Source organism: Podarcis raffonei, chromosome 7, assembly GCF_027172205.1.
Source record: "Podarcis raffonei isolate rPodRaf1 chromosome 7, rPodRaf1.pri, whole genome shotgun sequence".
Taxonomy (NCBI): Eukaryota; Metazoa; Chordata; class Lepidosauria; order Squamata; family Lacertidae; genus Podarcis; species Podarcis raffonei.
The window spans coordinates 87,760,611-87,784,436 of NC_070608.1; the positions used below are offsets into that span (position 1 = coordinate 87,760,611).

Sequence of the window (23,826 nt, forward strand, 5' to 3'; positions counted from 1 at the left end):
ATCTAATAAAATGAAAATTATAAAATAAAGAGGAAATGGGACAATGATTCTATGTTGGAAGTCAGCTAGAAGGTGTGGCTTTAGATCTTTTTAAAAGCCTCCCTGGCTAGTTCAGATGCTGCTCCCTTTCTGCTGTGACAGGCTTCATTGCCTGAGGCTCAGGGGCTGAGCTTCAGAAGGCTTACAGTGGTACCTCGGGTTACATACACTTCAGGTTACAGACGCTTTAGGTTACAGACTCCACTAACCCAGAAATAGTACCTCAGGTTAAGAACTTTGCTTCAGGATGAGAACAGAAATCGTGCTCCGGTGGCGCGGTGGCAGCAGGAGGCCCCATTAGCTAAAGTGGTGCTTCAGTTTAAGAACAGTTTCAGGTTAAGAACGGATCTGCAGAACAAATTAAGTTCTTAACCCGAGGTACCACTGTAATTAGGTAGGGCTCGGAGCCAACAGTTAGGAAGCAGTGAAAATTGCTTCTACACCATACTGCTTTCTTCTGCAAAGTGCCCTTTTGCCATAGTTGCCATTGCCAAAGATTCACCATGCATGCTCTGAGTGCCACATGAGGCCAGAGTGGTGTATGCCCCCATTACGTTCCATGTCACCTGAATGATAATGGAGGGGTGGGATATAGGTCTTGGTCAGGGCCCAGGAGGCAACTGCCTCAGGCGGCAGGATCTCCAGGGGCAGCAGATCTGGCCTCCAAGGAATGCATCACTGTCGGCAGCGGTGGCTCCCTCCTTGTGGCTCACAAGCTCTGCCCCCTCCTCAGCAGTGTCCCCCATGCCTCCTCCACAGCAGACTCTCGACAAATCAGAGGCACTGCTGGTCTCCTCCTAACCCTAGGAAGTCCTCCTGGGGTCTTCACCCACCCAGAGTGATTCAGAGCGGGCCTTTGATTCCCATTTCAACCATCGGGTAAGTTTGATTTGACCACCCCGTCCCTTTTTCCTGCCCTTCTTCCCAGGCTCTCAATAAATCTCAGTGGAAATGGTGTAATGTATGCTGCTGTTTTTCTGGGACAACATTGCACAATAACTGAGTCATGATGTGGACTAAGTTCTGCTACTCAGTAGGGTTCATAGCTGTCAACGTTTCCCTTTTTTTGAAGGGAAATTACCTTATTCCGAATAGGATTTCCCTTAAAAAAAGGGAAAAGTTGACAGCTATGGTAGGGTTTATGGCCAACCACAGGCTATATGGAATGTGCAAGCAGTTTCTATCTCTGTGGGGTTCATCTTTCTGCTCTAGGGCAGCTGTAACCTTTCACTTTCCAAACAGCATTGCTTTCATGTCTGCTTCTTTTCTCTCTCCCCCCCTCCAAATTCCAGAATGGGGAACAATCATGTTCTGGGCTATATCAAGGGAGTAGGGATCATAATCCAAAAATAAATTGCCCCTCCAACTTTTGGGGTTGGGGAAACGGGGGTTGCGTTCCTGGCTACAGAATGTTGAAATAACATTCCAGAAGTCTGGAAGCAGAGAAGCTGTTCCACTTGCAGGTTAAAGCAGAAGAGCAACGGCTGTTTGCTGCCTAACTCTTCACACCCAGAAGCCCTAGCCAATGTTGCCACAGGGCCAGTTAATTCTCTCCCTTAGCCTGCCTGTCCATTTCTTGCTGCCACTGCTAGGCCCCAATCTGCCCTTTCTAGTGCTTCAAGGACAGCTGCCAGGAAATGCCTGGGCCACAGACAGAAGGATGAAACATTAACGGTAACCCTATCACTCTGGTAATGCTATCTGCTTTTCACAGCTCCCATGAGGAAAGCATTAGGCAAATAAGAGCGCAATACAGTCAGCCATGGATGCTGGGCAGGTGGGTACTGCAGAGGAGAGCCCTGCATGAGCTAGTCAACATGCAGGGCGTTGTAGAGAACACTCTTTCTAGGGAGCTGAGAACTGTTCTGTCTCCCCTGCACCCTGCTCAAGGTTTCCATCTTCTGCTAGAGCTCTATGTTGATATTGATGTCCACCAGAATTTGGGACCTGGCTGCCTGGTTGCACTTGCCTCTCCAAAACAGATTCCCAAGGACTGACTCTCACTGACACCCCAAACTGAGCTGTCTCTGCTGTGTTTCCTTACAGGCTGAACAGGAAGTGCGTGTTCAAGCAGCTGTGGGAATTCGACAGATACCAGGTATAGTACTCAACAGCTGGAGAATGGGAACCCGCTTTCTTTGGGGATGGCTGCATAGCACCAAAAACTTTGCTGTATCCTATTCTACACTATTCCTTTCTCATATTGGCTAATTACATATAAGCAGCAATAACATTTAGGGGAAACAGGAACCTTCTCTGCAGCCTACAATGAGGAACAACCTCTTCTTAACAAGAATAAAAATGGCCTTGAGGAGTGACATGTACAGATGTGAGCAACGAGGGACTAGCAGGAGTTGGCAAAAGCTAATTTTCCTTGTCCCATTTTTATTGATGGCACTTTTTTGTAATAGTAAAGATTGTCTTCCACTTTGACAATCCCTTCCTGCTTTCAGGTCAATGCTGCCTGCTTGCCATTGTGGGCTGTCTTCTCCTCTATTTCCATATGTGGTGTGGGAATAAATGTTTGTTGCCTTCTTGATCCAAGAATGTCTTTAGCGAGTATTTACTAGGTACTGTTGCACTTCACTTCTCAATCCTGTCAATCTTTATTCTGATTAGAAAATCTAGCTGAAACACTCTGCCATTGGCCCTAAACCCCTGGGCTTCATGATGTCACCTAAAGGACCCAGCATCATTCAGAGACCTTTACAGAAAAGGTTGTGCCTCTCAGAGATTCTAGGAAGCCTTTGGGGCTGAGAGATGGACTACATGTGCTGAGGCTTCAGGGTTCTTGTAAGATGCTAAGGGGGGTATGGGTGTTCCTAAATCAGCTGCATAACTCTTGATTCAGCAGTTCCACAGCTAACCCTATCACATGCTGCATGCTAGGCATACACAGTGCTTTTTTTCCTTTAAAAAGTCTAGGGGTACTCTCATTTGCCTACTCATATTGAAATACTGCCCCTCAATGAGGCCAAATTTAGAATCACAAAATGTTCAGGGGTATGCTTACCCCTGCGTCTCTCCAGAAAAAAAGCACTGGGCATATTCATAATTTCCTTTAAAATAGTTTTTCTGCCGCAACTTCCACTTTATCAAACTGCACGACAATAGTAGGCCACAAGCTTAACACGAGTCAACAGTGTGATGCAGCAGCAAAAAGAAAGTTAATTCAATTCTAGACTGCATTAACAGAAGTTATAGTGTTCAGGTCAAGGGAAGTAAGAGTACTGCTCTACTCTGTTGTCTTGGTCAGATTCCACTTGGAGTACTGTGTCCAGTTCTGGGCACCACAGTTTAAGAAGGGCATTGACAAGCTGGAAGGTGTGAGGTGTCAGGAGCAGGTCAAGAATAATTTCCACGGCTTCAGTGAAGCTAACTCTTTATTCAAGAAACCAGACAGCTCAGGAGATCAGGCCTAGACAGCACAGCAGCTCTCCCCAGTAGAACTTGCCCCATGAGGCAGTTGTGGGGACTGAAGTTCCCGCCTTCACACAGCTCCCTAAGTCTCTTCCTCCCCCAGTTCCTTCCCTATCTGAGGCTCCATTGTCTTGCCTGTTTTGGGAGGAGGGGGAAAGCCTGGCTTCCTCACCAGCCTGACTCATCACTTCCTCCTCTTGGCCCCCCTCGTCTCCAGCCTCCCCTTCTGCCTCTGAGTCTGGACTGTTCTCTGCCATAGCCTCTTCCTGCTTACTAAACCCTGTTACCTCTTCAGCTTCTGACACCTCCTCCTCCCAGTCTGATCGCTCTGACCACTCATCATTGTCGTCCCACCACCACTCCCTGGGCTCTGAGCCTTCTTCCCTTGGGGGTTCCCCAGCTGGTGCCTCCCACCACTCTTCTGCGTCCAGTCAATCCATGACAGACAGAAGAGGAAGGTTGGACTGAATGACTCTTTGGGTCCCTTCAGACTTTACAATTCTATTATTCTATAATTAATCCTATAAGTAAGGAGTCTGATTAGATCATTTTAACATGGAGATAATAAGTTATGGGGTACAAAAATATATAACATGAACCTCCTTGCCCTTTCTTTGACAAAAGATTTGCATATGGGTGATGTTCTACTCAGCACTGTGGTTAGCAGGACTCAATTTTCATTCATAATGTGATACTCTGGATGAAACTGTAGCACCCTGCTTGTGGTTAACGCTTAGCTGGAATGAAATATTCAACGCAGCAATAGAGAAATTAAAATAATAATTTATTTGTCGGACAAATAAATAAGAGGCACAGTGGTATATGGTTACCAAGCTCTGGCCTGGCCTCCTGCCATTATGGCCAGCACTTATATTCCCTCAGCTCAGCCCCCTTGCTCCTCCTTTGGCTGCCTCTGTCCAATCAGCCTGGTTAAAATTCCTATTGGCTGTTTGCTAGAACCAATCATAAAAGATACACCCATTTCCTATTACCTTTTATGGGAGACAAAGAGCTATATTTCCTTCTATTTATAATTGGCAAATAAGTAGTCATATATCTTACATTTACCTCGACCAGGCACCTTAATTACCAGATAACCTTTTGCCCTAGACTAGGCGCCTTAACTAACATTTCATCTTCCCACACATTATCAATGAAAGATCTCCTTCTTTGGAGGTCATCAAGCAGAGGCCCGACAACCATATGTCAGGAGTGCTCCGATGGCGTCTCTCTGTCTGGCAGGGGTCCGGACCCAATGGCCCTCATGGTCTATTCCAACTCTTCTATGATTCTATTTAACATTTCTTCTAAATCCTTTGCATAATTACATTTAAGCCAATATATTTCATAACATAACATATATAGATTTTTAGAAGCAAAGATCTTGTCTAAGTAAAAAGGAACTTAGTAAAAGCTAGGTTCTCTAAATTCTCTGAAGCTTCAAAGATTCAAAGCAGTTTCAGAGAGCTGCCTCTTCCCTAGTCTAGCTGCTGTTTATTTGCCCTTTTAACCTTAGGAAGATGTGGCTCAAGTTTAATGGGAGGCACCATAATTATTACTATTTTTGCAACCTTGATTGTATTCTATAATTTGTATGGTCAGTGTGACCTTTTGCTCCTAGCCTGTAATTTCCTTTTACAACCCTGAGACACTGCTATAGATCAGGGGGGCCCTTGATCAAGAAGATAAACAGCTGCCAGAGTATGGTTTCTGCCTGGCATGAGAGATACAAACATTTACAAATATATATTTCTTTAAGGTCATTTTTAGAATACAGGAATCTGATCAAAATATAAGCCTTGATTAAAAATGCAGGCTATGATCAGATGCCTCAAAACCAAAGACAAAATGTTCCCTCTGGCCTGCGCTAAAGCCTCTCTCAAGACTTTAACCTACTCAAGTTCAAAGGAGTAAATCCAGAAGAAGGATAGACAGCCACACACCTGGAATGAGCTTGGTTGCAGGGGATGCCCAGAAGACGTGTGAACTGTTTACCTACTGTGAGATAGGATTCCATTCTAGTTTTTTGTTTTTGTTTTGGTCAGTCCTCCAGACTTTCTTTTGTGGTATGTTTCTAGGAGCAGGTCTGCGATTCAAAGCTCTGTGTCTGAGCCCTTTTTTCCCCTTTTCCTTTTTACTGCTCCAAAACGTTCCCTATGAAAATCCGTTCTTTACCACTGAATCAGAACAAATGGCAATCTGCGGAAAATCCAGTTTGCTGTTTCTTCTGATTCACCGTTAAAGAGAGGGGTTCCCCAGGGAAAGCAGTGGGGCAGAAAGAAAGAAAGAAAGAAAGAAAGAAAGAAAGAAAGAAAGAAAGAAAGAAAGAAAGCATTCAGTTTAAAGTATAAACCTGTACTTAGAAAGCACAGGGCAAAGTGTGAGTGAGTCTTCCCTTGCTCTTAATCTCTCCTGAGATTAAAGCCAAAGGCAGCATGTGTTGCACGGGTTGTCTTATGGAAATCATGTAGACTTTACCAACAAAGGTTTCATTCAGCAAAGGCCACTTTAAAAAAACCTGCATTGCTTTCAGGTTCTGCCCATGTTATTGCTTTGTATTGATTCTGGCTGGGATACCTATGAGTCATTTCCACTTGATCTCTTTGTGAATTGCCCCATCCCAGATTTTTCTTCCCATAAGGGTGGAGAGCCTTTAATTAATGACATTATTATTCAGAAATGATAATTAATAAAGTTTCTCCCTGTGCCCATATGATGCTAAAGAATAAGGTGGCTGTATATCTAATTAGTTCTCTTGCTTGTTGTTCCTTCCAGGCTCATTGAAACAAGACAGCTTCCTGGTGGTGAACAAAGATTCTAACCGTCTGATATTCATTAGTAAGGCAGACAAAGGAGTGAAGGTGAGAAAGCTCCCAGAGCAGGGGTACCCTCCAGATATTGTTGTACTCCAGCTCCCATCGCCCCCAGCCAGCATGGCCAATGGTCAGGAATGATGTTTTTGTGTTCCCAAGCCCTAACCCCATTCAAGCACAGAGGAAGACACCTCTTGGAATGCTGCCAGCCCCTGGGTTCTTCCAGGCCATAAGGCATTATCAGATTCAGAAGACTCACTCTCAGGGCAGTCTCCATCACCTCAATGTCATAAGAGTCAATGGCTCCAAAATAAGGCAGTGGCCCTTTTAGGCTACAGACAGCTCCTCTGAGCGGATAGGTCCAACTCGTTCTAGGCTAGCCAGCCTTCAGTTGGCTATGGGAGATCTGTGCACAGTTTCTTTCTAGACGCAAGATACATTAGCCAGCTTTCTCACAGTGATTTGCCCAAGGTCCTGACCGCATCTGCCTTGTCTGTATTATCCCGTGAACCAGACACTGACAACAAAGAAAGATGGGTAAATTACTGGAAGGATTTGAGAGAGACCTCAAATCTTCAAGCACTAATTGAGCACTGCTGTCTCTTTCCAGGAAGGATGCTTCACCATTGATGGAGTCTTCAGTCTGGACACTGGGCAGGTACAACAAACCCAGGATATTGTTCTGTGCAGCCCTTGCAATATGTAACTTGATGATGTGCTGAGCTAGGGTGGAACACTTGGTGCACCAATTTTGATTTCTGACATGACAGCTTTGATTTCACAAATGAGAGCTAGTTCTTAGGATATTTTGAGAGGTTCAAGTCCCCACCTCCACAACCTAGGGCAGCTGTTGTGGCAGTGAAGTCTATGAATTAATTTTGCACTGTGTGAAGAAATACCCTTTTTTTTTTTTTGTCTTTTCTGCCATTTAGTATCACTAGATGGTCCTGAGTTCTAGTATCATGGCAGAGGGACTTTATCTCCACCATGTATAATTTTATAAATTTCTATTATGCATTCCCCGGCCTTTTTCTAAGCTAAGCTACTGAGCTTTTCTTCCATGTGAAAACAACAAATGTGTTAGCATTAGCAGCATAATTTGTTGCAAACAAGTTCCAAAATAAATTTGGGGAAGAATGTTTTCACTAAATTTTTCAACATTTAATTTGTAAAAAAGAAAAAGGAAAACGGTTCATGCTGTACAGTAGGTTGTATTTAGGGAATAAACCAGTAAAGAGGGCTTCATTTTGTCAAGTGTCTGGAGCCCTGGTACCTAACCCAAGGCCTTATCTGGGTTGATATGCACTAATGCTGGGCATGCAGATTATCATTTTTTGTCCTTCACTCCAGGACAAGCTTTTCCTGGAGCAGCTGCAACCTCTGCTGGACATGGTGCCTTTGGGCTACAGTGTGTCCCTGCTGGTTTGTGAAGCCCATCACGACGGAACCCAGACACAAATCCAAGCCTTTGTCCGGAAGGTGAGGGAGACTTCTATAATATGTAGTCATTATGGAATGAAATTATGATCAGGGGAGGATGATAGATGGCACCTTAGAAAGCAGGATGCATGAGAGCTTACATGCAGTTCATTCCCCATAACATTGGGGTGGGGAACCTCAGGCTAAGGGGCTGAATGTGGCCCTCCAATGTTCTCCATGTGGTCCTCAAGACTTTCCCCAATCTGTGCCTCATCCCCAGTCCAAAGCCCTCACTGGCCCAATAGCACTTTGCCAGTCTACACGTGAAAGGCTTCAATTCCATTGCACACTGAGAAACTCACCACAAATCAGCAGCTCAGAAAACACTGGATTGCATTGTGGGCTGATAATGACATCACTGGGCTGCTTTGTAATAGGTGAGCAAATACTCACCAAAGTACTGAACAACAATTCCAAAAGGATGCAAAAGTATCAGTTGTAAGCAGTCACTAGTGTATGCAAGGCATACACATTTTTCTTTCTTTCTCCCATTTGTCTTCAGGTAATAGAATCTGTCTTGCAAGAAACTAGCCCTGCCAAAAATAGTACTCAGTACCTCCAAACCATCACCTTTGTCCAGGTGAGCATACCTTGCATAGGGTGGCACCAGCTTTATGCACTCAATGCTCTTCCATAAAAACGTTCTTGTAAGTTGACTGTGTCCTCATTGCTGTGGCCCACGGGTCACTGTCCCAAGTATCTGTTTGTTCTGCAAGCCATGGAAGCTGTATTTTCGTTTTGACTGATGTGACTATAATAGTTTTTGCCCTTTCGGGTTTGCCACTGCCATTTTCCAGGGTTCATCCCAGTCCCAGCTGTATTGATACTTTTCTCACATCCATCCCATTTCAGATCTACACAGATGGAAAGGCTCAAGACCTCCTCAGCCCCAAAAGTCATGTCCTGCAGGTGATGGACCTCCCTCCGCTGGGGCTGTAAGCATCCAATTCCAAGGCTATGGTGTTGGATTGGTCTTTTTTGAGGAGGAGAGGAAACATTAGCACAGAAAACAGAGAAGAATCTGGGATTTCACTTTTTATTACTCAGAGATCAGGGAGAATTTCACCCAATGGAACAGAATATGACAGGGCTGTTCAACAGTGGAATGCCTCCCTTGGGAGGTGGTGGGCTCTCCTCCCTTAGAGGATTTTAAGCAGAGCTTGGATGCCTGTCTGTCATGGGTGCTTTAGTTGAGATTCCTGCCTTGCAGAGGGCTGGACTAGATGACCCTTGGTGTCCCTTCCAACCCTACAATTCTATGATTCTGTGAATGGCTGGGGAGGGATCTGACGGGATGGTATGCACAAGAAATGTAGTTCAGACAGATTACAGTTTAAGACATAAGGAATGTGAATATGTTCTTGGTTTTCTTGTCCTGGCACTTGCCCTAGGAAAATCTGTGTTTTACCACTGAATCGGAGCAAACAGCAATCGGGTTTTTCCAGGAAAAGTGCCAGGGTAAAAAAGCAACACCCAACATCCTGCTTGATCATGGAGCTGTAAAGCTCAGACCTGTGCCTGGAAAGGGTGGCGTAAATTCTGGATGAGCCCCGAGTTTCTGAGGTACCTCTGACTGCCTAATTAAGATGCCTCACACTATCAACTCTCTCCTTCTCTCTTTAGGATGGTAGAAGAAGCGACTGAAGTAGTTGTAGCCAATTCACAAGCTGCCACTCATTGCTACTTGCAGGGGATGTCGTTGCACCAAAGTTATTTGCAGAAATCTTTCCAGAAGCAGCACAAAGCAGCCATGTAAGGGCCGCAGGAAGGGGAATGCTCTTTCGAGGGGAAGAGAGTAACACACACAGCTAACGCTGCTCAAGATTCTGACATTCTCTCTGATGCACCTTCCTGAACCCATCTTGGAGATCTCCACTTGAGAGGCTGAATATTCTCCTCCTGCAATCTGTGCCACTTGAGTGCCGCTTAGAAGTGTACTGGCCAGACTTTGGCCTTGCTCACATATGTGCAGCTCATAAGCTGCTTGCATCATGGACATGCAGTTTAGCATCAGGAGCTGCACAGTCACTGGTACAATCACTACTCTTTGGTGGAAAGTTTAGACTGAGTCAGCCCACACACTTTTTCCTGGTTCTTCCTAGGCCAGGGGTGACCAACTTGGTGCCCTGCAGATTATTTGAATGAGAACTTCCACCAGACCCAGTCAGCATGGCCAATTAGGATGGCAGCTGTAGCCCAGAACATTGGGAGGGCACCACATTGGCATCTCCTGCACTAGGCCTTTGGCTTCTGTGACTTACGATCAAAGATTTGCTTTTTAAAGCATCATCATTTCTTGCTGAAAACCAAGGCTATTCTTACTCATGATGACACAAGAATACTTCCCTGCCAGTCCTTTCAGTTTGAGGAAGGAAAGAGCTAAGAACTTGCACAATGCCTGCTAGGAACCGATTCTGCAGTTGGCGCTTCACGCCCCAGGTTTTACAGTAATGCCACAGCCGTTTCACGTGGTTTTAGAATGTACACAGCAGCATCCCAGCAGTGAGCTGTCCCTTTAACTTATATACATTCAACCTGAAGTTTAACAGACACCCGTCCATCCAAAGTTGTCTCTTCTCTGCACATTTGGGACCTTGCATTTCCAGGGTTTGGATCTTACTAATTCAGCCATGGGGCAAGAGGTGGGGTGCTATTGCTTGCTAGGACTGTGAGGGAGAAGGGCAAGGGAAGCACTAGGTTGGAGGTGAGGAGCACAGATACACACACACTAGTGCCCCCCTGCTGCCACCAGCCCACTGCCTTCTGCACCTGGCCTTGGAAAACAGTCATGCACTGCACTATAAAAAGAAAAAACCTGATCTGAGAGGTAATCAGAAACTTAAGCTGTAGCAGTCCTGGTATGCCAAGGGGTTCCAGAGTATACCAGTCTGTCTGGATGAGGGATGTTGCTTAGGGAAGCGGTGCAGGACATCAATATCTGGCAGAGACCTTTGCTCCACCCGACAGCAGAGCAGGCCCAGGATCAAGAATTGGTACCATCAGGCAGTTTGTTGCTAATGGCCCCGATCCTTGAGAGCACCCATTGCCTACTTTGCCACCAACTCTATTTGCTTGCTTGCTTGCGAGACACCTCATAAAATAATTTGTCTAGGGGGCTGTACATATAAAAGAGAACAAAAACGTAACAGTAAAACCACACTGTAATAAAACCAAATTAAACTTAAGAGAATCAATCTCCAAAAATAGCACAGCTGTATTAAAAATAACAATTGCCCTTGCAGGTGAGAAAGGAAGGCAGGAAAGGAAGTGGCAGCGTTTTGTCCAAGTGACTCCAAACCTTTGCCTGGCTTAGAGAGGCACACTCATTCATTCATTGACTGCTCTTTTGTGCAAATCTGGTATATATTAAAAACTTGTATTTCATTATTTTTCTTTAAAAAGGTATGTGTTCGTAGCTGCAAATGCATGTCTGGATACCCACAAAGGAACTCAAGTTTCCTGGCTAGCAGCGACCCACATACATTTTTAAAACTACTCTTTTGTGCAAATCATATATGCATATTCATGCAAGGAAATGTAAAAAAGGGGTAGTATTAAATGCTGTGCTAGCAGAGCTCCACTGGTGCAAGAGGACTTCTGCTTCCTCTTCGCACTCCCACCCGGCCCCCAGCGTGCCCTCAAAATCTGCTGTGGAAGGTTCTGCAACCCTCCAGAACTGATACTGAGGGTGCAGAGCGTGATGGAAGTGACAGGAAAGGAAGTTCCATTGCAGACACAGAAGTCCCTTGCAGCAGCAGAGCTGCAGTGTTGGTTGCAGTCCTCATACTTGCATGCATGCCAGACCTCAGCTTCCAGAAACTTATAGTGAGTGGGGAAACACTCAGGGGAGGAGGCAACACAAAACCACACAAAAACCTCCCATCAAGCACCGTCCAGGAAGCATAAAGGTAGATTTTGGAAGTACTGTATATACTTGAGTGACTCATGTGTGGGCAAAGGTGCACATATGTGCACATGGAAACAGCAACCCATGTATGCATTAACGCCCTAGTCTGGACACAGCCCGAGTCATACATTGGTCCATATAGCTCAGGGCTGTTTGCTCCATCAGGATTCCTGATGCAACTTAGAAGAAGGCCTTCCAGTATCCTTTCCCTCACCGCCATTCCAGAACATTGCAGAAGCAGAGGTGAAGACAGCACTGGAAATTACACAGTGGAGCATTAACAGTGAAACTGAGTTTAGGACAACAGCTTTATGTAAAACGTAAATGACAATGGCCAGAGACTGGTAGTGAGAGCTTAGAGATGGCAATTCTCACCTATCTACCCAGACTATCCTAACCTTCTCTTTCCTACCTTCCCCCTGAGATGTGGCAACCTCTTCACCATCACCATGGAGACAAAAGCAGAGAGTGGTCAGGGGCTTCAACGTGTTGCCATCAAGATCTTTGAGTTTTCTGGAGGAAATGAGCAACACTCTGCTGATCCGTGAGTATGGGGTGGGCCTGAGTAGAGGTCAAGCAGATTATCAGAGAATGCGCAGGAAGCACAAGGCCTCCTTTTCTGGGAATGTGTAGCCCCTAAATCTTTGGTACTGGGGCACAGTAACCTTCACTGCTCGGGACTCGGCCAAATTAATTCTGCTTTAAGAAATGTGCTTATTCTCTGCCTGCTGGGTGATCTGTTCCTTTCCTGTACAGTTTTTTGCCTCTTTTCCGAGCTTCATCGGCTGCGGCTCTTCCTGCTGACACAGGGTTCCTCTGCTGGATGCTGAAGCATTTGCTGGAAGAAAATGCCCTCACCTTCCTGCTGTTGTGCCTGACCCTGCCAGGTACCACAATTACACGTATCTTTTTCTTTTTCTGTATGATTTTGAAGGAAGGTTGTTTTTTGTTTTTGCTGTAGCTCGTCAAGCACTGTTCCCTTCTCAAGTACAGTGGTACCTCGGGTTAAGTACTTAATTCGTTCCGGAGGTCTGTTCTTAACCTGGAACTGTTCTTAACCTGAAGCACCACTTTAGCTAATGGGGCCTCCCGCTGCCACCATGCCACCGCTGCACGATTTCTGTTCTCATCCTGAAGCAAAGTTCTTAAACTGAAGCACTATTTCTGGCTTAGCGGAGTCTGTAACCTGAAGTATCTGTAACCTGAAGCGTATGTAACCCGAGGTACCACTGTACATACATGTTCCATGATCTGATTGTGAGGCTTGTTGGTTTTTCTACAAAGACCTGAAAAAGGCTCTTCTGCCTGAAGTAGACAATCTCTCCACCCATTAGATGGGGAAAGGATACTCGGCTTCTGGGCATTTCCATACCACAGGCTTAAAACAGTTTAATATTAATCTTGGGACGCTGAGAACTGCAGTTCTGTGACAGGGAACTAAGGTTCTTATCACCTTACCAAACTACACTTCCATGAGTAATATCAATTTATTATCAATTTACAGCATTTTCATACTCCCCATTAACAATTCATTCTCTAGGTGGTTTGCATTATTCAAAAAATATTGTGCTTTGAATAAGTAAGGTAATTTTGTGTTCCTTTTATTTTATTCTGGTGTGCTGAGCTGATTCTGCCTCTTCACTGCAAAAGGGAACTGGAGAAACATCTGTCTTAAAAGCCCTAACATTTTAAAAACTCATAGGAAGTGACTGTTTCAACCAATGTGAAACATGGTTATGCAATGCAATTTTTCCACTCTGTCTTATAAGCAGCAGTGGTTGTTTTTCAGTGGAATTGGTAAGAAAAAACATTGCCACAAATACATAGCCCCAACATTTACTCAACCACTCTAAGGCCAAAATATTAGCAAGTACATAGCTTGGATTTGTTTCTTCATAAAACATATAGGGCAGAGGAATTCTTAACATAGGTTGCAGCTTAAATATAAAACCAGCCTGCTTCTGCACTACAGAATTTAAAATAAACAAGCTAGAATCTGTTTGCTCCTCCTTGAAAAGGCGCACTTTGAGAATTCAAAATCACCAAACTGGGACTGTTGTGTAGGGTTTTAATATTTATCCTTTAACTAACGAGCAGTGAAAAATGCTAGCTAGATATTTTTTAGGCCAATGATAAGATTTCTTTGCCTGTTGAAAGCATGAAGGAAACAGCGCAAACCAAGTGGGAAGTGGCTGCAGCAAGTGTATACGGCTAACTTGCACTAGAATAAAACACTGCAATTCTCACGCAAATAATGGTCTGTGTAAAAGAGTTTTAAAATTTTACTGCAATAGTTTTATAAAACAAAAACTACCACCATGAAATATAAAAATACAACAAGAACATAAAATTAAACACATATCAAAATAACATCAAAATAAAACAAGTTTTAAACTTGTGGTTGTAGGATAGTTATCCTTCTCGTGTTGGTTCAGATCCAGCACAAGTATATTGCTTTAGGGGAAGATCTGATTTATTTTTTTAGCAGGAAAGGCAGTTAGTCTCAGTAGCCACTGCTACCCGTTTAATCTGGAAACAAAATCTTTGCAGAGTACTACTAAAGTACTAAAGTTAGCTGTGCTAACTCAGGGCTTACCTCACTTACCTTTCCTCTGCTCTGTCTAGGAACAGTCCACATTTTAAAGCACTGGGTCTGATTGCCCTTTTGCATTTCTTTTTTGCTCTGGAGCTTCCTCTGCAAAAACCCGCTTTTTAAAGCTCAGTTGGAGCAAACAGCAATAATGGAAAACCTGAATTGATGTCCAAGTGCTAAAGAGCAGGTTTTTGCAGGGAAAGCTCTGGAGAAAAACACACACACACCAAATGAACACTTGGACATAGAGCTTTTAAGCATGGACCTGTACTTGGAATGAGCAAGGCAAAATATGTGTGGATAAGCCCACAGTGTGTCTTTATCAGAGTTTTAAAAGAGAATGGTGTTTGCCTCAAGTGGTGACTACTACTCAAGAGGTCAACCAAGAAACCCAGATGTTACAAAGTCTGGCTGAGAGTTTTGTGGGGTTTTCCCCAGATGCTTCTGGAGAAGAGATACGGTCTGCAATCTCACTGACTGAACAAGTGAGGACTGTGACAAAGAAAGTGGCACCAGTCCATTGGGATCCCATTCATGAGGCTCAGAAACGCAGAGAGGTGATAGGAGAACTGAGAGCCCAGCTGTCCTTCAGGAGTCGGGTGGAGCAGGAGAGCATGCTCAGCCAATTGGAGAGGGTGATCAAGGAGATACAGGTAACTGCGCAGCATCAGCATACAGCGATACCTTGGTCCATTCCGGTTGTAAACCAAAACAGGTTGTAACCCAAGGCGTGCTTTTGCCAATGGGGCCTCCAAACAAAATATTGGTTGTAATCCAAAAAGAGAGAGGTTGTAATCCAAAAAACAGGGACACACACTTCAGGGTTTGACGTGCTTGTAATCCAAAATGGTTGTAATCCAAAAGGGTTGCAAACCAAGGTACCACTCTAGTTGGTATGAACTCTGCATAATGAAGTATTTGCCGGAAATCTCATGCAGCCAGAGTTGAAAGGCCATGTTTGAAGCACAGTATTCTGGACTCGCAGAAGACTGGGCAGTTAACTGTAGAATCTCTCAGGCACTCACAAGAATGATCTGCATTTAATGGACAGTTATCTGAATTAAAGCCTAAATAAGTAGAACACAGCCACCCATAGAGCTCTGCTGGATCAGACCAACAGAGCATCCTGCCTCCCAAAGGGACCAGCCGGATGCCTCCAGGGGTGTCAGAAAGAGGAGCCCTCTCCTGTTATTGCTGCCTCGCAACTGGTATTCCATGGGATACTGCCCCCATGTGTGAGAGTTTCACATGGCCATTATGACTAATAGTTGGTACAGGACAGCTGTGAACACGTCACATTGTATGCTAAAACCAAGTTTATTTGCTATATAAGCACATCTTGTGGCAGCAAGTTCCATAAATTAATTAGGCACCAATTAGTTTCATGGGTGGATTCCAAATTTTATTATAATGAGAAAAACTTATGTTCATTTTCTCTACACCATGCATAATTGATAAAGCTCGAGTGTGTGTCAGCCCCTGTCCCTTAGAATTTTTTTCCCTATGTTATAAAACCTCGAACACATTAGCCTTTCATTGTAGGCAAGGTGCTCCAGTCATCCCTGATCATTTTGGCTGCTCTTTCCTTCACTTTTCCAAGTTTACAACATCCTTTTAGAGATGGGACAACTCCATTTATATGCCATGTTCTAATTGCAGCTGCACTGTAGGTTTGTCTGTGGTCATTGCAATACTGAAACTCAGTTTTAGTCTCAGTCTGTTTCCTAGTTATCCCTAACACTGAATTCATCTCACTAAGCTAAATTAAAATTAAACTGTAATATTACTATTTTCTTCTTATAAATAGATATATAAAAGATTTTGAAAAATGTTTAGCAATTTAAAAACAAGTTAATTTTGAAAATGCTAATCATTGACCAGTCTCTTACATTTTAATTATGGTATCTAACCTATGTGGGGGGTTCCCCCCCTTAATTGCACTGTTCCCCCCCCAAAAAAATCAGTACAGTCGTACCTTGGATCCCAAAGACCTTGCAACTTGAACGTTTTGGCTCCCAAACGCCGCAAACCTGGAAGTGAGTGTTCCAGTTTGCGAATGTTCTTTGGAACCTGAACATCTGACGCAGCTTCCGTGGATTCCGATTGAGTTCAGGAAGCTCCTGCAGCCAATCAGAAGCCGCACCTGGGTTGCTGAACGTTTTCGGAAGTCAAATGGACTCCCGGAACGGATTCCGTTCGACAACCAGGGTTTGACTGTAATAAAAAAAATGAAAATTCAGACATTTAAAAAAATCTGAATGAAAAGTGGTTTTACAGTAAATTATATTGCTTTAAATCAGATCAGAACATATGATTTGGCATCCTGGATCAGGTCAATTCTGTTTCCAAAGAGGCCAGTCAAGTACTTGGTGGGGTCCTGGGAATCCGAAGGGTGTGTAACTATATATTGTTTTAATTAATTTGGCTTTGCCATTAACATAAAAATGGGGATTTTAGGGAAGGGAATTGGGGCCGACCTTAGAAAAAGACTTTTAAGAATAAGTATTGACGTTTAAAGATTGAGGTACTTGTTAAAGTTGGTTAATTAAATTGATGGGGTGAACTTAGAAAAAGATTTTTAAGAATAAGTATTGATGTACAAAGACTGAGGTTTATAAGTTAAAATTGGATAACTAAAATGAATTAGAGAAAATATGGTAAAGTTTGGGGACAAGAACTTGCTGAGCTAAAATTGGAACTGGAATACAAGAAGGGGAGGTGTGGGGAAGTCAAGGAAATTTGGCATTGACAGTAAGAGGTGAATTTTAAGTGTTTTTAATTGTTGTTTTTCTTTTATGTTTTTTATGGTTTTGTTATTTTTTGAAAATTTCAATAAATATTTTTTTTAAAAAAAGTACTTCTGGGAAGCTCAACAGTGGGGAATGGAGGCAGAACTCCCCGTGTTGTTTGTCCCCAGCTGCCCCTGTGCTCCAGGTTTTTAATTTAGCTGTCATAGTGCTTCAGATGCTACACTTTACTGGCCTGGTAGTGGATAAGGAATCTTACGATGCATTCCATGAAGTGCTTTTGAAGGGATATCCCTTCTCTGGTTTAAAAAATCAAGGGGTTATCTCACAGTCTCTTAGGGTACACAGTTGTGGTAGATGTGCATTTGTGTAGGTTGAGGTACTTTCCAAAGCTCTGAGCACAGGGCTGGCAAAGCCTTCTTTCTCTCGTTTCCATCAGCTGATGGGGAGGGGAGAAGAAGGCTGCATTTTGCAAACATCAGCTGCATGAGGGAGAAGTCCCTTTTAGAGCTGATGCCTGCAAAAACCCAGGGCTGCTTGATTTGGCTTCGTGCGCTTGGAGGCTGGAGGTTTCCCCACCCCTAGTCGAGGAATAGCATAACCACTGGCTTAGACTAATCAGTAGGCTGAATATGTTCCATAATTGAGTGAACTGGTAAGACAATCCTGGTGCACCTGTTGCTTTGTGTTGATTTCTGTCACCCGGCAGAATGTGGCAAAAATATAAAGTACAATGGGCTGCCCATAACATTTGTTATTATTATTGATTAAATTTATATACCATCATTCATCCATCGCAACAACATTTCTGTTCCTCCATGTTGCAAGAAATTTCAGATAGGGTAGGGGTTGGTTCGAGCCTGTCCGTGTGTGTGCGTGTGTCCCTATGCGAAGGATGCTGGCAGGAGAGAAATGAACTGCACTTTAAAACTCACATTGTGCCAACTCAGGGCCCGCCCATCCATGAGTCAGCTGCCTCGGGTGGCAGAATCCAAGGGGCACCCCCTGGGCATGCCTCCCCTCCGCCCCCGCTGCCAGAAAAGCAAGGAGAAGCATCTGTGGCAGCTTCCGGCTTCCAGAAGCCACTGCTGCCATTCAGATTCATTGAGTCTTTCTGAATGGCCATAGAAACTAGTGGAGATGGTAACCATTTGCATGGTTTTGCTTGCTAACTGTTTGGCTATTACAGCAGGGCTGGGTGTAGGGCTCCAAGAAGCGTGCCCACAATAGCTGTAGACTATTTTGAGGCTGAGGAATTGGGCTCGACTGTTTTTAAGGTCCTGAAAAGCCAACGCTGGAAGAAAAAGAAAGAGGCCTCAGCATATGAAGCAAAGGAGACTTCTCCTGAAGGCAAGGTAAGTACTTCTCAGGTGTTTCAGCTTATCAGACCCACCCTGTAACCTTAGGGGAATAAATGTTTTATCATAGTATACAGTGTGGCAGGAAGCCCAGTGTAGAAGTTCACAGTGGAACTGTCAGGAACCCCAAAACTGTAAAAGTACCCTCATATGGTTTAGTCTTTATACAATTAGCTTTTGAAGTGAACTGGCCCTTTCATTTGGAAAAGAATCTTATTGCATCTTGTTTATTATTTTAGGAATAACAAAAATAAGCAGTGTTACATGAAAGTGCATGTATGCGTGTTTGAGAGGGAGCGGGTGTCTGCCAACCCCCAGTCCTAACTGAGCAAACCAAGGAACCTGCTAGGCCCCAAAATGTCCACTGAAGTCTCTTTCAGTCTCTGTGTGAAGGGGGTTCAAGGTAGAGAGAATTCTGTTAAGCTACCAGTATCATCGCCACTCTGTATTTTGAATCACTTGACTGTGTTCCACTTCAGGGTAAAATTACATCAGATATGGATGATGGGGGTGAACTTGGGAATCAGCAAAGCCAAGATGATACATGGCAGAACAAAGAAACATCAGGTTTGAAAACAATTCAAGGCCGGAATTACTCTGTACCTATCTGGAGGTGAAACAGCTTGATAAATATATAGATAACTCATTGATTTGTAGGATAAATGAAACGGTGAGTGATCTTTAAACCACAGAACAACAATAAAGGCATGAAATAGATAAACCATCCAAAGGCCAGGATGAACAGTTGCAACCTAAGTTATCTGCCAAAACATGTAAAGTGCCAGGCACACTCCTATGAGAAAGGAGTTTCACAGTTTGGGGGCTGCCACAGATAAGACCCTGTCATGAGCCATCACCACCCTGAGCCTCTAAAGGTGGCAGCACTGCCAAAGCTTTCTCCATTGATTTCAATACCCAAGCTGGCACATATTGGGGGAGGCGCTCCTTCAGAAGTTTGGGGTCAACATTATTTAGGGATTTATACATTAAAATAAGCACCTTGAATTGGCACAATTTTCAGGATACATGTACTATGAGTCCTTTCTGCCATGTCAGACACCATCCTGGCTGCTGCACTCTGCACTAGTTGTGGCCTCCAAACCATCATCAATGGCAGCCCCACGTAGAGCACATTGCAACTGCCAGTAGCCTGTCAGCAGCCTGTAGGCTACTGGAGCATGGAATATAGTGTCTCAGAGAGGCTGTAGCTGGTGAAACAGCTGTAGCTGAAAGTAGGCCTAGCCACCCCGGCCACATGGGATCTTCGTTAACAATGGTGGATCCAAGAACAACTAACAGGTCACCACAACACCTCCCAGATTCAGGAAAGCAATCACACAAAATGCTAAGAACTAATAATTCACAAGTGCTAATTCATAAAGTTCTGCTGCAGAGTACTGTATATAAGAAGCAAGTATTAGGAGATAATGAACTGAATGCTAATACAACTGCAGTTGAGATCACAGCCTGATATCCATCACACCTGACTCACCCAGGTCTACCTGGCTGTCATCACCCCCCATTCCCCCGCCCCCATGGACCATCTCTGGCTACAATCTCCACTCATGGAGCCTGCCTGTGAATCGCCCAAAAGACCCTTTGGTATTGCCCTTTCAGCTCCTACGGGAAGCAATCAAGGGAAAACATGAAGTGTGGGAAAGAAATATGGAGAGAGCGATGGTTTTACAGTATAAAGACCTGTGTATGTAAACAACACGCTGTACGGCAAGACGTACTAATATAAATCAGGTATCTTTATATGGCGGGGGGGCAGGAATTGGTACATTTTATTTCACCATACACAGCAAGACATCCCCTTCCTTGTGTCTAAATATTGTCTTATTCCTCCTTGCTACTAGCTTTCTTTCATACAAGACTTGTTTCTGACAGGAGGTGGCAACATCCCAAAGATCCAGCTTGAGCAGGTTGGTGTACTTCAAAGTGCCATGGAAGACAAACCTTTCACTGCTGCAATGCACAGAGCCAGAGACTTGAGCGAGGCAACCAAATCATCCAGCCCTGTAAGTGACATGTGGGAGTCTCAGACCATGGTCTGTGCCTGAATCCAAGTCCTCAGAAGACTGGGAAGATTTGATTTCACCACCAGCAGTGAGATTTTTCAAGTGCAATGCACTTGAATTGCTTTTGAATGTAGCAGGGGATCCTGAGTCTACAGTAGCTCACACCTGCATCATGGAATATGCCCCCACAATGCAGACTATTTTAATAATTGCCCATAGAATGCTGAAAGTATGTGAACACTTCAACAGCTTCTCCCCTAAACACTTGTGTGAACTACTTTTAACTACAAGTAGTTGCATGCTAATTGAAATGTAATATGAACAGAGGCAGCCACACACGGCATGCATGGTGATTTCCAGGACATCCGTTCAACCCCACCCCATTCAATGGTTTGTACCAGGGACATGAACATTGCCACAGCGTCATAGACAGCCTCCAGCTGTTTGCGTTTTTAAGTAGCAACCACATGGCTCTACGCACGTAAAAACTGGACCTTAGAAACAAGGGCCCTGGCTTTCTGTTTTTTTCCAGTCCTGTAGCAGGAAAAGCTTTGCCTGATAATGTTTTGCATAATTCTTAAAGGCACAGGAGGGAGCAGAAACAGCCCCAGACCACAAATATTTCATGTGTATACTTTATGTAACTCAATGCACTCAAAGAGATTGAGCTGCATGAACAATTATTTATATTGCTTTGAGAAAACCAGAGATTGGAGAAGATTTGCATTGTGAGCACTTATTGCAGTACTTTGGACTGTCTTCCTGCGCTGCTCTTTTTCAGAGCCTGGTTGGTGAGCAGCACCAAGACACAAAGGGAAGGTTCTCTCAAGCAAAAGCCCGCTGGCAGGTTCTTCAAGAGCAACACCATCTCCTGATACAACAAGAACTTTTGAGAATGGAAGAGGAGCTGGCAAGTCAAGAGGTGAATAGTTCCTGTCTGTGGTGGCAGGAGACCAACTTATCAGCTCCTTGAGGAAGCAGACTGTGTGTGGGAGAGAAACATACAGCAAGGGAGGGCAGATGAGACAAGGGCTCTCCCGCCAATCACACAATGCTGGAACCAGTACCAGGACTTAACATCGTAACTAAACAAATTCCAAACCTCTGTTTTATCTGTCCCATAGTCTGCAGTCTCACAACAACTCATCTGAAAGGTTCTTTCTCTTCTCAAATTGCAGCTTCCTCCAGGCCAGCAAGGAGCCATGCTCTGGCAGAAAGAAAAGTCTTTGCTGATTTTGCGCATGGAGGCATTGCAAAGAGAACAGGCAGAAGCAGAAAGGGATCTGGAGGAGCTGTACCAAGAATGCCAGCGAGAAACTGAAACACAAAAACAACACATCCTGCAGGTCAAGAGAGCTGTCAGTTCAAACTAATCCTGGGGAAGGGTCCTTCTGAGTTTCAAACCAGCCATTGTTTGGTAGCCCCTTTGAGATGGCAGGTTTAAGCTCATAACTAGCTCTTTTGTTTCATTGTTTGGAGGCTCAGTGGGAACCTTTAGATTCAGGGAATCTTCAGGAGTGACAGACCTCTAGTGGCAGCATCAGATAAGTGCTTCATTTGATTGCGTGAGAGAAACAGCAACCCTCTGCAACATTAGAAGTTTGAAATAAATATCAATATAGCTGACAGCTTAGCAGCTTGCCTGAAGGACTAAAACACATGATTCCAATGGTATAACCTCCTAAAGAGCCCAATTGATTTTTCTTTTTTTGGAGCTGGAGCAAGAAAATTCTATGTTACAATAAAAACCCTGCAATTCCTTTATTTATTGGATCACTGGGACATCTCTCCATATATATACTTGCTCTGCAGGGCAGCAGTAGAGGAAGAGAGCACAGTTTCAGTTGTCAGGCCAGGCTATTTCCTGTTGAATGTGTAAGAGAATGGGAGAGTTCAGCAGTACTAGATGATGCCCTTTTCATGCCTTGACCTCTCTCTTTCATCTACTAAAAGGCTTGTTGAACTTCTTCTACAGGTATTCCAGGCTTATAGGAAACATGCTGAAGAGCATATAGATGTCCTTGAACAGAGATATCGAAAGCTGCTCCAGGAGTCCCTTCAGGATGCGGTTCTCCTTTCCACTCAGAACCAGCAACTACAAGCTCAGAAGCAACTGGGCTACATGGAGAAAGCTACCCAGACTGACTTCCAGACCCTTACACAGAGCCACGAGAGAGCCGCCCCATCCTAAGAGTTGTATTTGTGCTTTGTAATTTCATTTTTATGTGCTTTTGACACATTAGCTTTCACAACTAAGGTATTGCTTACACAAAGTTACCTGAAATTTTGTCTCACGGATGACACTTCCCCAGCCTAGGCAAACATTTAGTAAGTACTTTAATGATGTTTCATCCCTATTTGCTTCCTTGTGGCCAGTACACACGCTGAAATGTAAAGAAAGCAATGGTTGAAACTGAAGAATGATCTCTCTCCAAAGTAAATTTGAGAAGGCAGAATGGCATTCTATGACAGGAACAGAGATTATCCACATCCAGCTGGTTCAATACCAGGCAGAGGGCCTTCTCGGTAGTGGCGCCCGCCCTGTGAAACGCCCTCCCATCAGATGTCAAGGAAATAAACAACTATCTGACTTTCAGAAGACATCTGAAGGCAGCCCTGTTTAGGGAAGTTTTTAATGTTTGAAGTTTTTATGTTTTTAACGTTCTGTTGAAAGCCGTCCAGATGGGCGGGGTAGAAATAATAATAATAATGATGATGATGATGATGATGGAATCTCAACTAAGACAGGAAACCTGTTTCATTGGAACAGATTAATACTGAGTAACATTCAGTTTTGAGCAAACACGGGTTGGATATATGAATAGACCACTGGCATACCCTTCTATGTGTGGCTTGCTTGAAGGGTGCTTGAATCCCTCTCAATCTGATCTGATTTGGGGGATGGAAATGGCCTCAGCGGCCTGGTTAACAACCTGCAATGTATGATGGGAAGGTGGCTCTTGGACTGTTTGCCAGTTTCAAAATCATATAGTCTTTTGCATTTTCTATTTCTGTGCATTGGTTTGGTAGCTTTGGGCTGTGATGTGGGACAGAACACAGGGCGCTGCTGTTCTGGGATGGTGGGTTTCAAAAGGTGGCATTAGAAGCTACTACTCTGCCCCCTTGGGCTTGGGGTTTAGTATTCTACCTGGTCTCCATGGGTTGGTGTTGACCACCAAGGTAGTATGGAAGACTGGTTCCCCATCAGAACTGAGTAAGTCATTCTCGAGTAAGTTTAATGCTACAATGCACTTCTACACACCATGCATTGAGCAATACTTTGTCCTGAATGGCTGGAGCCCACAATATAATACTACCTCTTCTCATATGAAACTATTACCCTACTGGAAGGGTGTGTGTACAGTTAGCTATATTTTCTCTACCACATGCTCAGATTACTGTATTTACTTGAATGTAATGTGCACCTTTTTTGGCCAAATTACATGGCG

The 23,826-nt window shown here is 44.1% G+C and overlaps 1 protein-coding gene across 2 annotated transcripts; it reads left to right on the top strand.

Moving 5' to 3' along the window:
• Positions 1-620: 620 nt before the first annotated feature.
• LOC128418052 (uncharacterized) lies at positions 621-22,669 on the top strand. Of its 2 annotated transcripts, XM_053397446.1 has the most exons (17): positions 621-918; positions 2,086-2,137; positions 6,235-6,320; positions 6,883-6,930; positions 7,623-7,751; positions 8,254-8,331; positions 8,604-8,686; positions 9,375-9,503; positions 12,083-12,202; positions 12,415-12,545; positions 14,690-14,904; positions 18,276-18,353; positions 18,836-18,923; positions 20,247-20,377; positions 21,159-21,299; positions 21,556-21,723; positions 22,353-22,669. In XM_053397446.1, the coding sequence occupies exons 5-17, from the start codon at positions 7,662-7,664 to the stop codon at positions 22,566-22,568; spliced, it is 1,668 nt and encodes a 555-aa protein (XP_053253421.1). In that variant the 5' UTR covers positions 621-918; positions 2,086-2,137; positions 6,235-6,320; positions 6,883-6,930; positions 7,623-7,661; the 3' UTR covers positions 22,569-22,669. The 2 variants fall into 2 exon arrangements, with proteins under 2 accessions (XP_053253421.1, XP_053253422.1); XM_053397447.1 differs by lacking the exon at positions 621-918 and having other exon boundaries at positions 1,810-2,137.
• The last annotated feature ends 1,157 nt before the right edge of the window (positions 22,670-23,826 follow it).